The 14,357-nt window shown below is 46.5% G+C and overlaps 1 protein-coding gene across 1 annotated transcript in view; it reads right to left on the bottom strand.

Annotated features, from left to right (window-relative positions):
* CIT (citron rho-interacting serine/threonine kinase) overlaps window positions 1–14,357 on the bottom strand; it is a 165,146-nt gene that overhangs the window by 57,921 nt on the left and 92,868 nt on the right. The window contains exons 19-22 of the mRNA XM_029922425.1: window positions 10,271–10,387; window positions 9,197–9,306; window positions 8,183–8,357; window positions 4,173–4,370 (exon numbers count right to left, since the gene is read on the bottom strand). Coding sequence (XP_029778285.1) covers window positions 4,173–4,370; window positions 8,183–8,357; window positions 9,197–9,306; window positions 10,271–10,387 — 600 coding nt within the window. The remainder of the gene's footprint in view (window positions 1–4,172; window positions 4,371–8,182; window positions 8,358–9,196; window positions 9,307–10,270; window positions 10,388–14,357) is intronic.

Below are 14,357 nucleotides of genomic sequence, written 5' to 3'. Positions count from 1 at the left end.
CCTTTTAAAACAGTATTGCTTTTGCACTACCAGTGCAGATGTTAAGACACTGAAAAATGCCAAATGACATCTTAGTATTATTATGAAAATAATCATAACTTTGGGAACCCCAAGGGATCCACTGATCCTACTTTGAGAACCACCAACTTAAGGGTTGGGTGACAAGCAGGGAGAATGCACAGACTGTAGCCTAAAGACTAGAGAGGCACTCTTCCTTAGGAGACTTAGGTCTTCATTAATTTTAAAGTTACAAGAGGAAGAAAAAAAGAGAATTATAATGCAGTCTTGAGGAGAGAAGAATTCCATGCACAACTGGAGAAAGGAAACAGGTGTTTAGATGTCTGACCATCTATGGGACTCATGGTCAGGATTCTAGAACACTCAGGCTTCCACGTGTGCCCCAATTCTATATCTTGCTGATCATGCCCATGGCTTGCTTAATTCAATACAAGGATTGGCATTTACATAGAATAAATGAGCATATGCACTGACTCAAGATTTTCACAAATCAAAGAGGATGACTTTGGGATCCCACGATCGCACTATGCTGGATCACTCCTTTCATTAGCACCTCTAGCTTTGGACTCTTGACTGTGCAGCATTAGTCATTTAACCAAATCAGTAAAAGACCGTGCAGAGAGAGACACGAAGCGAGTGCCGTGGAGTCAATGCTGATGGACACAGGGCCCACACCACGCCTTCACCTGCAGCCACATTCGGAGTGATGCTTACATCACATCACACATCTGTCTGCTCTAACACGTGCATGATGCGTGTCAAAGAACATCAAATTCTCTTCCTCAGATGAAAGGATGGGGTCTTAAACATCAGGTCGAGGTGGAAAATTCTCTCTTCCTCCAAGGAGCACTGAAGCACCTTAAAAGCATGGCTTTTTGTTTAATAGGACTCTCCTGTTGGCCTCCCCCTTGATTCACTCTCAGCTTTTGATGGCCAGTGAAACTCGATTGACAGGCTGCATAAAGTCGGAGTGCGCGGCAAGAATGCACGCAGGAGAGGGGCAGGGGCTTCCCAGCGGCCCCGCCCCTCTTCTCCGTGGAGGGAGCCAGCCGTACTGGGTTGCATCTGATCTGCCCCAGCGCAGAGGCCAGAGTAACTGCGCCCTCCCCTGGCCAGGCGATGGCTGCCTCTTAAAATTACACAACAGCCCACTGGACCAGTCTCCTTTATTGGTAAAACAGCCTACTATGAAGTTCGCAAGCCTCCTAGAGGTCCTTTTAGATCCGGCCAATTTAACCGGACTGCGGCTTACGTGGGGCCTGAACCTGGGCCTGAACACCGAGACACAGTCAGGGTACTGAATCTATGGCCATCTTCTCTTTCTGTCAGAAAACACATTCTTCAGAACATACTCAACAAAGCCATTCAGACAAATAGCTGCATGCGGTCCATCACCACGTCTAGGGGACACAGTCAAAGGGAGGGGACAGGAAAAGCCATGGCCTCAAAACTGGACTGAGGCAAGCTGATGCAGGGTTTGGATTCCTGCATGCTAGGCTACACACAGCTAAGGTATTTTTCTCTGCCATCGCTTTGAAAAAAGCCCTATTTTCCAAGGCATCTTCATCTGCAAGGGTGGTAGAGCCCTAGTTTCTAGACTTAGGGAGGTTTGTTTCTTTATTTTTTCCTAAGAAGATGCTCAGAGGCAGTGATCTCATCTGACTAAATTAAGTCGTGACTTGCCGCTGTGAAGGCTTCCAGCAGCCATTAGACACAGCACATTCCAACCAGCACCAAGACAGGATTTAAAGACTAATTTCCCCACAGATAAACAGCAGTGACACATGCTCTATTTTATGCCCTCCCCCTTCTGAATGGGCAGGATAAGATGCCACCACCCTCCCTCCCAATCCCAGCAGAGCAGTGAGATAAAGGTGTCCTTCTCCTCGGCCCCAAAGTAAAAGGATTTGAGGAATCACAGGCCAATCCTCTGGGGAGAAAAGGCTCAGGACACAGCACTAGGCACAGAGTGAGGATTACTTAGGTATGGATTTGACTATTGGTGGTTCCTTCTCTTTCTTTCAGAGCACAGGTGGCTGATACGGGGGTGGGGGGGAAATATTAATATACAATGCATTCTATATACCTGCAGTTAGATTTTAGGTGCCTCTTTTAGCAGCTAAGAAATGCTACTGGCTGTCTCCTTCCCCAGCCATCCAATTCCAGAAAGCACATAAGCCTGCTTGGCACACAGTCTTGTATATTCATTTCATTCCTACCTCCATATTTTTCTTATACAGACTTATTTTCTCTGTGCCTTTTCTTTCTTATTTTATCTTGTTATACTGTTTTGTATCTACCCAAACTGCTCTGAATCCATTTTGAAACAAGGCAGAGTATAAATAAAAATTTATCGTGACTGTGTTTTTTTTTCCCTAAACCAAGTCCTGGGGGCACCTGGCATATCACACAATGAGTATTCTCACTGAGACAACAGAAATGAAGGTCGCAATCAATGTCTGCACTTGGCGAAAGCCCTGGAAAATCTGAGAAGCACGTGTCCTTCCTATGCAGGAGTTATTCCATGTCCCAGGATCCTGGAAACCCCGTGTCCTTGGCTGGTCCATCCATCAGGACCCTGGCACTGTCCGATCACGTCCCAGATTTGGTTCAGATAATGGGCTTCCCAAAGCCAACAATGGAAGGTAACTTCTAAGGATGAGATTGGTTTTCAAAAAGAGAAAGAAGTGCACACGTTACTTCTAAACAGGGTAAATCATAAGCAACAAACGTACGTGGCCATCTGCAGAAGTAACCCCACTCTAAGAGATGCTGAGATGCTCGCTGATGGAAATGGGGACAGCATCCAAGATGAATCAGAGTGAATAAGGTACCCACCGAGGAACCTTATTTTAGAAAACACTAAGCCCAATCAGCTGCATTGTGCCCTGCCCACGGAAGAGAGGGTACCCTGACCAGCAGGCATGACTGTGCCCGTCCACTTGGCAAGCACACCATGTTACTATCAGTGATGTACGTGCTTGGCTGATACTAGCCATTAAAATCCTTTGCCTTTCTGCGCCGAGTCCAGGCCCACCAAGCAGCCCTTCCAAGAGAAATGAGGAGACTTCTCTGAGAGGGGAAAACATGAAAAGACGTGAAGATTAGCCACCCAGAGTATCCCAGTCAGCTGGGTGGTTCTTTTTTCCACTGTGAGTTGATACACTGGCATTTTATATGTAAGATTCTTGTCAGCCTGGGTCAGTCCCCATGAGAAGGATCAACTGTGGGAAATTGACCCAAAAAGCCCTATTTTTAGACTTCCAGAAAGAACGAAGGTCTAAATCCAGTGTCACCTCCCCCCTTCTCCCCAAGTTCTACTTCCTAAGAACACTCTTGAGTTGAATAAACTAGTGTCTCACAAAGAGCAGAGAAGCCAGGTCTCCTTAGAGAAAGAGTCTCTCATTCAGAAGAATCGTTTCCATCCAGAACATACCAAATGCATACATAAGAATTGAAGCAGAATTTACAGCTTAAAAAAAAAAAAAAGTAACACAAATGAGGTTAACCAATACAAAAATAGAAATGTGGAAGAAAGAGTATGATAAGGGGGCGCCTGGGTGGCTCAGTCGGTTGAGTATTGGACTTTGGCTCAGGTCATGATCTCACAGTTCGTGGGGTCAAGCCCCGCTTCGGGCTCTGTGCCGACAGCTAGCTCAGAGCCTAAAGCCTGCTTCGGATTCTGTATCTCCCTCTCTCTCTGACCCTCCCCTGCTCGCACTGTCTCTCTCTGTCTCTCAAAAAATAAATAAATAAATAAATAAATAAATAAATAACATTAAAAAAAAAAGTATGATAAGGTAGAAGATTATTTTTTTTTAAGGATCTGAAATCTAAACAGAAGATCCAGGAAAATGGACTTGGGCCCAAACTAAAATTGTGAATACAATGATGATTATTTTAAAAGGAGGGAAGATATATAAATAGAAGAGGAACTTTTCAAGATAGTAAGGAAAGGTCAGATGTCAACCAGTTGGTCTAGTATACTAATTCTCATGAGGCAGAAGCTTACGTAAACCAGTTTTCTGCCCATTAAATATCTCTAAGGGATTGCTTTTTCTCTCGGGATTTCTGTGAGGGAGGCGATCTCCTCAGCGCCATGCTCATCCTGGCTGAGCCTTGAGGAGCCTGACGGCACCCGTGCCCAGGCCTACCGTGAGCGCCTGGATCTCTTCTTCTGCCTCCGCCGTCGTCTCCTCCAGCTCGGTCTTGGCCTGGCGGAGCTGGCTCTCCAGGGCCGCCCGGGCCGCCTGCAGGGCCGTCAGCTGGGACTCCCGCTCTTGCAGGGAGAGTTGCAGCTCTGTGAGCTGACGCTTCAGCTCCAGTTTCTGCTCCTCGTGCTCTAAACTGACCTGAGAGGGGTGGAGAGAGAGACACACACGCATGCTCAGTTGACCCTAGTGACAGAGAACGCAACGGACCGGTCTTGCTAAGTGACCCTACCTAGCTAAGACGCAAGTGACTGTTCATTTCGGCTGATGTGGTCATGGGTTCAAAGTCTCAGCACTCAACTGAGAGGGAGAAAATGCTGTAAGATGGACCTGATACAGGAGTCTCAAAAATGACCAGAAGCAAGAACGTGTAAGAGAATATCTATACACAGCATCCCTTACTTACAAATACTCAAAGCCTTGGGGAGGCAGAAGAAAACCTACACAGCAAGAATCTCAAATAAAAATTATGACAAATACTCTTATTAGAAAAGCATTTAAGAGGTGCTTGAGTGGCTCAGTCAGTTGAACGCCCAACTTCTGATTTCGGCTCAGGTCCTGATCCCAGGGTTGTGGGATTGAGTCCGGCACTGGGCTCTATACTGAGTGTGGAGCCTACCTGAGAGTCTCATTCTCTTGCTCTCTCTCTTCCCCCCTCCCCTGCCCCCTCTCCCCCACTCATGTTCTCTCTAAAATTAAAAAAAAAATTAATACCAGAAAAGCATTTAAAAGTAAATGGCTATAAATAACATCATATTGGTAACAGGGGACATCTTTACAATTGGGATAAAAATGAAACAAACAGAATTGAATTGTTTATTTTAAATATTCCTGCTGATTTGTTCTCATTGGCTAACCCACATTAGGTCACACTGTGAGCCGATCATTCTTCCCTCCATCTGCCCATCTATCCTTCTATCTACTCAGTCTTTCATTCATTCAAGAAGAATTTACTTAGCAACTTCCACATAAAAAGGAAAATGAAGACAAAGACAGTTTCTGCCTCCGAGTTGGAGGAAAAATGAAAACCAACCATTACCATATATGTGGTCAAGTGCAATGGTCAGAATACGTAGGGATGTCGTGGGAACACCGTGGAGAATAAAGACTCTGCATGTATTTACTGAAGAGTTTATAGAAGTCAAATGAGCAAATAGGACAGAAAATCCCAAGCAGAGGAACCAAGGAACCAAAACATCCAAAGGCATGGAGATGGGGAAGCCCATGGCCTAATCTATTGACCGAACAAACACTGACCAGGTTGTCCTAGGGACCAGACCCTGTGTCAGACTTTGGGGGAGTCAAGCAAATAAGAGGTGTCTGCTGCCCTCAGAAAGCTCACTAACTGCCAAGAGGTACACAACGTGATGATCTGGACAAAGAAGGCCGTGGGGACACAGAGGAGATGTTCTATCCAGAGAAGGGTCCCTGGGAAAAGGTAACACCCAAGTCCCTTAAGGATGAAGAGAAGACAGGCTTATAAAAGATTAAGCCTACAGGGCCAACAGGATTCCGTGGTGAATTTGAGGTGGGGCCAGAGACACAGGACAGAGGGGAGTCGACAGTGACGCCAGAGCTTCTGGGCAGGTGCTCTGCACAGTGAGAGCACTGCTATGCCAGGGAACACCAGGGAACATGAGAAGAAGAGCCAGTCTGCGGAGAAAGGTAAGAGATTCGGTGTTGATGTGTTGAACTTGGGCAGCGAGGGAGACATCCAGGTGGAGGTGTCTAACCTCTACTGGGACAATGGGTCAGGGACTCACGAGAACGGGCTGGTGCTCTACACCTGGGGGCCCTTAGCCAGTCAGTCAGTGGCAGCTGAAGCCAAGGCTGCGCTCTCCCGCTGGCAAAGATGGCAGGGAGGTGCTGGCGGCGAGCGGGGTGCTCACCCATGAGGCGCCAGGCACTCCTTTAGCTCATTTCACCTCATGACGATCCAGAGAGGGAGGCACTGCTTACTATCACCTGCACTTAACACACAGGCTGGCTGCGGCGCTGACACATAAGTGGCTGAGCAAATGTCACACAGCTCAGCAATGGCAGGGCTGGCTTCGAACCCAGAAGTCCGGCTCAAGAGTCCGCTACTTGCTGTTTGTTACTAACTCACCGGCCATCAGAGCAGACTATAACTCCGCCGGCAGGTCGAAACCTTCCCCCAAGACCACTTGGCAGAACCAAGGTGAGCAGGATGTGACCGGTGGACCAGCGGATGCCAGGAGGACCTTCCCCCCCAAACTCCCCCTACCCCGGAGGCCTGCATCTTCGCCACCCCACACACTTCGCTAGGGAAGAGCTCACACTGCACACACAGGGTGGGGGGAGGCTCGGGGCCCTCTAAGGTGGATTAAACCGGAGGCTGAGGGGCTCCCAAACTCAGTAGCAGCAGGTAACACAGGTGACCAGCCTTGTTAGGTTTAAAGCTAAGCTCCAGAACTCCCAGGGGGTGTGACAGCCCTGAGCCTCCCATAAGCATTCTAGGTTTCCCCCACCTGCCCCGGAAGGAGCGGATGCCCTAGCTGGACCGATTAAAAGAAAACAAGAAAAAGCAACTGGTCCCCCCTGGGGCATTTTAGTGGTCCAGAGGAGCGACATAGGCAGGGCAGGTGCCCCAGTAAGAGAGACATTTGTGGAAAGGGAAGGCAAAACAGCCAGTCAGTGTTCCCACGCTCAAAAAATTGGAGTTATTTACACTCACACTCTTAAGGCTAACACCACAGGGAAATGTTGTTAAACTTACTGAACAGTAAAAATATCGCCTGGATAATAAAACTTAAACCACCACCCAAGGCTTCCGGACAACCCAGACCCACCATTCTAGGAGTGCTAAGAATCACCTGGAGATTGTTAAAAATGCAAATCCCTGCTCCCCCTTCCCCCCACATCCCAGTTCATTCAAAAAAAGCTAAGATGCCCAGGAATCTGCATTTCCAAAGACACACCCCCTAAAGGACGGGTGTACCCCTGGCCCACCCTTGGAAAACTCAAGACAGTGTATTTTTTTCCCCTGTCCTTTGGGGGACTGGCCTCATTTTCACACTGCAGTGCCAACGAAACCATGAGTATTCCCCAAGGTTAGTCCTCAGACCTCTGTCTGCTTAACAGCCTTTCCCTTAAGAGAGACCATCTGCTCTTTAAAGAATTCCATCGCAAGTGCCTGAGCACCTACTAGACTCGGGAATTGCGTCTCCTCGCCCAGCTGAGATGTCCTACCCACAACGACCGCTCTCCTGCACTCCTCTGTCCAACCAGCCGACCCTGCCTACGAGCTGGCAGCCCCCAAGATCAGAGATGGGGTCTGTCTTGTCACCACTGCACAGCCAGGCTACTGGCTGCCACAGAGCAAGGCATTCAACAAATACACAGTGAGTCTTGTGACACATGTAACTTACCAGCCCCAATCACCCTCAACATGTCTACAACCAAATAGGTTGTATTTTCCTCCCCAAAACGTGGCTACCCTTCCCAGCTTTCTTATATCTCTGAAGCAAACTACCTTCCGTCAAGCCTAAAATTTAGCTTTGTCTTTTCATCTTCCACAGTCACTGGGAGACCGCAGCCACTGTCATGAAGCCACTGTATGTACCCAAGTGCTAACCCCCCAACCGTGGATTCAGTCATGAGACCCTCGCTAAATCAGGATAAGGGAGGAGTCACTCTGCCCTTGCCTCTCCAGTTTGAAAAATGCACTATTTACATAATCTTCATGTGACCCTAGCGGGGTGACCCAGTATCATGGCCATCTGACAGATGAGAGACCGGAGGCTACCCAAGGTTACAACACTCGCAAGAAGCTCAGGTGGAATTCGAAGCCAGATCGTGGCGTCCGGATCTGTGCTCTCCACCGCCACGCACGATGCCTCTCGTGTATATACTGATTGATGCTTGACACAGGGCTGGGTTTGGAGCCCCCTTCCCCCAGCGAATCCTCCTGGGAAAGGGCCCCTTGCTCTCACCTCCCTCAGCCTTGTCTCCAGCTCCAGCAGCCGGTTCTTGTCGCTGTGGTCTTGGTGGCTGATTTTCTCCAGCTGCTCCTCTAGCTTTCGGTTCTGGGCCTCCAGTTTCCCCGCCTGTGTCTCTAGGTAGAACTTCTGTTGCCTGAGTTCTGAAATCATCTCTTCCTGGGCCTTCCTGGTGGGGGTGGTGGGAGGAGCCAAGCAAAATCACAATCTCGTTAGAGGTGAGCACATTCCCCAGAAGGGGCAGACCAAAAACAGAGGAGAGGCGTGTGTCTGTTAAGTGGGCATGGATGGTCATTCCCAGGTTAGCTTGGTCTGGACTCAGCTTGGTGTGCATGATCCCAGCTTGGGGACCTGGGGCTCATTTGTGCCTCACTGTTCAGAGGCCCTCATCTACTGAATAAAGGAAGGTCAAAGGGGATGCAAGAGATACTAACATTTCCCTCCTACAAGTATCAGAAACTGGAATGACTCAAAGACCAAAAAGCAGCCTACTAAGCTGGTTTAGGTGAAAATGGGAATCTTTTAGATCTCTCTGAAGAGGTATCTGAGGGGGGAACTAAATCCTGGAGATGTTAATTCTTTGGGGGAGAAGGTTAAGATCAATGAGCTCCTAGAATGCACGGAATCCTTGCAGACCTCACGCCCCCGGACCTAACTTACCAGCAGGAGGGATGGCTCAACTAGGCCAATCACAGGAGGCAAGTCTGGGGAACAAGGACCACAGCTTTCCAAAAGCCACATATTACTAGCCCTTGTTAGAGAGAGCAAAGCACTCTGTAATCTGATGGCAATTTGAAGCATTTATGAAAACCCAGCTCCAAAGAAAAGGCGTGGCAGAGTGAGACCACTTAAGAGAAGGCAAAGTTACACAAGTAGAACAGGGTTTGGGACCAACTACAGAAGTAATTAAATCTGCTCCGGCTTCATCAGACAAGAAGAATGAAGTTTGTGCCCCAGGAGAGAAGACCAGTGTGTAATCATGCACGCAGGTAGAATGTGAACACTTACATGTTCCTCTGGGTAAATAGACTGCTGTTTGCTGCAAGTTTATTGGCTTCTGAGAGTTCCACAATCCTCTGTTCCAGGGATCTGATCTTGGAATCCATAGCATTGATCATCTGAAACACAGAGCGGGGGACTTGAAACCTCACACACAGATAGTTCTACCAGAATGAGATTAACTCGGGCATTGGGGCCGGGGTAAAAGGCTCCTCTGAAAAGCAGACAATCTGACCAGAGGTGGCAAGGGAGTCTACTGGTTGTACCCTGTGGGTCACAGGTCTTACTGCCCAGACAATGGCACTCAGTTTTCTCAGAGATGACACGTTCCCACACTACCTAAGCTGCCTGCATTAAAACCACATAGAAGGACCAACATAGGAATTCTGTGAGGAAGCAGGCCTCATTAAACCCCCGTGTCATCTGCATGGGACCTGGGCCTGCTAGAGCCTCTAACGTGAATCTGCAAACTCGTATTTCTCATTGCCCATGGGGCTGTCATCTTCTGAATGATCACTGTTGCCCTAGATTCTCTACATCAAAGTTTCCCCAACACAATAAATCATAAGAATCCTGGAGGAAGAGAAGGGGAAGGTGCTGGCTAAAAACACAACTTCCCAGGAGCCTCCCTTAGAGATCCTGATGTGCCAAGTCCCTGTGGGGGTCTGAGGTCGCAGGTGGATTAAGAAGCACCGCAGGTGAACCTGAGGAGCAGAAAGTTTCTAAAACCCATGCCTATGTGGGTTAGGAAGGAAAGGAACGAACACGCAGGAAGGAGGCACGTAGGGAGGACCTAGGGCCACTGGGTGATGTGCAGGTAGCTTTGTGGAGGACCGTGGCAATGGCAGACCAGCATGAGTCCTTCAGGAAGAGCAGGAAAGGCAAAACTGGCCACCCTGAGCAAACCCCCACCACCCCCGACTACTGTTAGGAGGGGAAGGAGCTGCAGCGAGCCTTCTGCGGGCAAGGACTCCACAGGATTCAACAGGAAGAAGAATTCATCAGCTGGAAGGGACTCTCCTTGGGTATGTGATTCCCAGAAACCCTCCTTTGAAAACTGGCTCTGTGATTCCTTATACCTACCGCCTTCTGCTCGCTGAGAATTTTGCCCTTCTCGTGGGCCTCCTCTTCGTGTCTCTGCATCAGATTCTCCAGAGTCTCTTTATCGGCCAGGTCTTTCTTTATCTGGTTGTCCAACACCTATGAGAAGCAAAAGAAGTCAGTGTCCTGGGTAGCAAAAGTGAACAGGGAAGACTAACCAGGGGTCCTCTGGAAAAGGAAAAGGAGTAATGAAGAGGCCAAGAAAGTTCCAGGGCAAAGAGAGACACTGCGAGTTTGCTTCTGAGCAAAGGGTAAGAGGTCAAGGGTAAGAAGTCAAATATGACCATCAGATGGCAAGTAACCAGCAGACTTGAGCTAAGAACTTATTTTAAAATCAGCAGCCAAAAAGACTCAAGAGGTATATCGTCGGTGGAAGGAGATTCCAAAATGAGAGAAAAAAGCTCTCTCCCCAGATCTGACAATCTGCAGATATTACCTTAGGACAACTCTATCGTAGTCAATGCACCAGTTTTCAGAACACTGCCTGCTCTTAATCTGGGCAGACTTAATCTAGATATCTCCAAGGCTGTGTACAGAGGGACACAAAGCTGAAGGCCGAAGGCGTCGGTGTGACCAAGGCTGATGTTTGGAAACAGAGGCGGCCAGGAGGATTCTGCCCACCAATAAAGTAGGTGGAGAGTCAATAGTTTGAAAAGACAACATAAAAGAGAGAGAAACAAAAAATGCCTCTTTCCTCCGTTCTTTCCTCTGATCCAGCAGGGAGTCAGTCAGTTGGGGGAGGACGGGGGGGAGAAGGCATTGGAAAGAGAAACCTTTTCTCAGGGGAAGAGAAATCATGTGTTCTCAGGGCTGAGAACACCACGGCAAGCACCTACTGTTCCCAAGAGGAAAAAATAAAACAGTAATGGTGTCACCATCTACCAGCTTGATCTAATGTTCCGCGAGGCGCACACAGCTCTACCAGTTGCCAAAACAAGTAGGAAAGAAAGGAGAAAAAGGAAGATATCATATAACTTGCCTGAACCTTTGACCACTGCCCTGTCTGTTTCTCAACACAGAGAATCCACTCTGCCTTTTCTGAATGACACCGACTGCTTCTGATATTGGGAAGAAGCTGAAAGAATTGGGGTTACAGAGGGGACTCAAATCGGCCTTTCCCACAATGTCTATTGTGAGGGGGCCTTCATAGCTCCTGGGGAAGTCGTCCCTAAAAAGAGCCAGTCCGCAGGGAGGGGGTTCGCATGATACAGAAAGGAAAGAACAGACTTCAAAGAGCACTTTAAACTAGAACCAACTGATGAAAAAAATAGAATGAGTTTGTGGAGAACAAAAGGTGGAGGACAGGTCAAGGGAGGAGGGATATAAACTCAATAGGATAAGTGGCCCATTCTCTAGGATGTCGGGGTGTGATTCTAAAATTACGAACAAGAAAAGGACAGAATCTAGGGTAGGATCAGAATTATGACTAAAATGGCCTTAGAGAGGCTGGAAACAGGAAGCACAAAGCAGAGCAGGCTAAAAGGAATGGTTCCATAAAGATTCCCAGTAGGGCAGACAGAAGAAAACAAGTCTTTACATAACATTCCCTAGGATCCATGAAACCAAAGTTCGTTCCATCTAGAAGGCTGTGGAGACCACACTACCTGGACCAGGTATGCTCCCAGTTATGGGTGTTAGAGCAACGAAGCACATTTGCAGGATGACTCTGCTCAAAATGAAACCTCAACTCTGCACCACCACGGATACCAATGAGAGGTAGAGATGAACAGGCCTCGATCAAGAAGGCATGTACCTTGGCTCTGATAGGGTTAAATTGGCAGAAGGGACAAGAGGAAAGATGTGTAAAGGCGGGGGAGGGAGCAAGAACTTGAAATTGGAGAACCACTGTAGACATTTATATCAATTTAAGACAGAACATGGCTTTTGGACAGGAAGGTCAATATACTCACCCAAATTACAGAATGAATTTTTATGTGTATTTATTCAAGAGGGAGAGAACATGTGCGAGTAGGAGTGGGGGGAAATAGAGAGAGAGAGAGAGAGAGAGAGAGAGAATGAATCTCAAGAAGGCTCCGCATTCAGTGCAGAGCCCAACGTGGGGCTCGAACTCACAAACCGTGAGATCATGAGCTGAGCCGAAATCAAGAGTCAGACACATAACTGACTGAGCCACCCAGGCATTCCTAGAATGAATTTTTAGAATGGTTATTTTCATCGTGCACAAATGCTAGTAGACTACTGCCTACATTCTCATAATTTTCTGGAAGTTGGTTTATTCCAAAGACAAAAGTTGGGAAGCCTGTAAGAACGCCAACCAAAACGCCTAGTATATAAAATTTAAAATACAGAGTAGGGGGTCACACTACAACATACTGAGGTCACTTCTGGGTTATTTTTTCTGTATTTAAAAAAAATTTTTTTAATATTTGTTTATTTTTGAGAGGAAGAGAGTGTCCGTGGAGGAGGGGCAGATAGAGAGGGAGACACAGAGTCCCAAGCAGGCTCCAAGCTCCAAGCTGTCAGCACTGAGCCTGACGCAGAGCTCAAACTCACAGACTGCGAGTTCGTGACCTGAGTTGAAGTCGGATGCTTAACCGACTGAGCCACCCAGGTGCCCCCTGTATTTTTTTAATGAAAAATAACCAAAAGTAACACCAGGGATTTAAAAAAAAAAAGGGGGGGGGGCGGGGGGACCAGGGTGGTGATGATGCTGATGTTGCACAGGCATGTACATGTTTGGTTCTCCAGAAAAGGAACAGAGAAGACCAACCAAATCAATAACAGGATAGTCATGAAAATTAAAAGCCTCCTTCAATTGTCTGACTTGGAAGCAGAAGAGGCAATATTTGCGATGTAATGACCAATGCCCGATTCTCAGGAACACAAAACTAAGTTAAATGCTTGATCCAAAATCATCGTGAAAATATGATGTGATTTTAAAAGGAAATAGATAAATTCACATTTTTTGTGATCAATGAATTAATAATTTTAATAACTGAAATAATAATTTCAATAATTGAAATAATAACTGAATTTAACATTTTATTATGGTGAGCTAGATTATTTAGGCCAACTCTTCTATGGAAAATGATTTAAAATACTAGATAAAATAACAGAAAACATTTTCCCAAAAGTTGGCATGAGAGTAAGAAATTAGATACTCAAATCCTAAGTGAAAGCAGAAACCTGGAGAGTTAAGAAGGACACAAAGCTGTTTTTAACTTGAGGCATTTGCTGAATCAAATAAACTTGAACTTCATTTTTAATAGCCTCAAAGGGTAAGAAGACAGAGAAGTCTGAGCCCAGAACCACTCCCAAAGGGAGGCACATTTGCATTCAAAGCCTCAACTAATTCCCATTAATAATTTTCTAAAGAAAATGAGCAGCTGACCAAGCACACAAGAAGACAGGCACCATGAGAAACAACAGAGAGAAACAATGGAGCAGAAAGAGACCTTCAGACCCATCAGATAGTGGAATTATCAGATAGAGAACATAAAACAACTATGGTAATATGTTTAAAGAAACAGAAGATGAGCTTTAAAATGAATGCAGGGAATAGAAAATTATTCTCTTAAATAATCTAGTAAACTTGCAAAAGAGCCAAATAAAATGTTTAGAAACCAAAAACACAGTAACTGAAATTACTGGTAGGTCTGACAGCAGATTTGACAATTAAGAATTAGTAAATTAGAAAATCAGTCAGAACTTACCCACAATGTGCTCCAAAAGAGAAACAAATGGGAAATATGAAAGAAAAAAAAAAGTTGGAGGTGATGCCTACTCAAATTCTCAAAAAGGAAGAAGGAAAGAGAAGAGAGATAGCAACCAATAATTTTCCAGAATTGATAAAAGATACCAACGTAGGGGTGGCTCAGTCGGTTAAGCATCCAACTTTGGCTCAGCTCATGATCTCACGGTTCATGTGTTCAAGCCCTGTGTCAGCCTGATTCAGATTCTGTGTCTCCCTATCTCTTTCTGTCCCTCCCCCACTCACACACACTCTCTCTCTCTCCTCTCAAAAATAAACACTAAAAATTTTTTTTAATTTAAAAGATACCAATGCATTTAAAAGTCCTGTTTATCTCAAGCAAGATAAATAATAAAT

This window comes from Suricata suricatta, chromosome 14 (assembly GCF_006229205.1).
Source record: "Suricata suricatta isolate VVHF042 chromosome 14, meerkat_22Aug2017_6uvM2_HiC, whole genome shotgun sequence".
In the NCBI taxonomy this organism is placed as follows: domain Eukaryota; kingdom Metazoa; phylum Chordata; class Mammalia; order Carnivora; family Herpestidae; genus Suricata; species Suricata suricatta.
The sequence above is the reverse complement of the archived record's forward strand: the minus strand, read 5'-3'. Positions and strand labels throughout refer to the sequence as shown.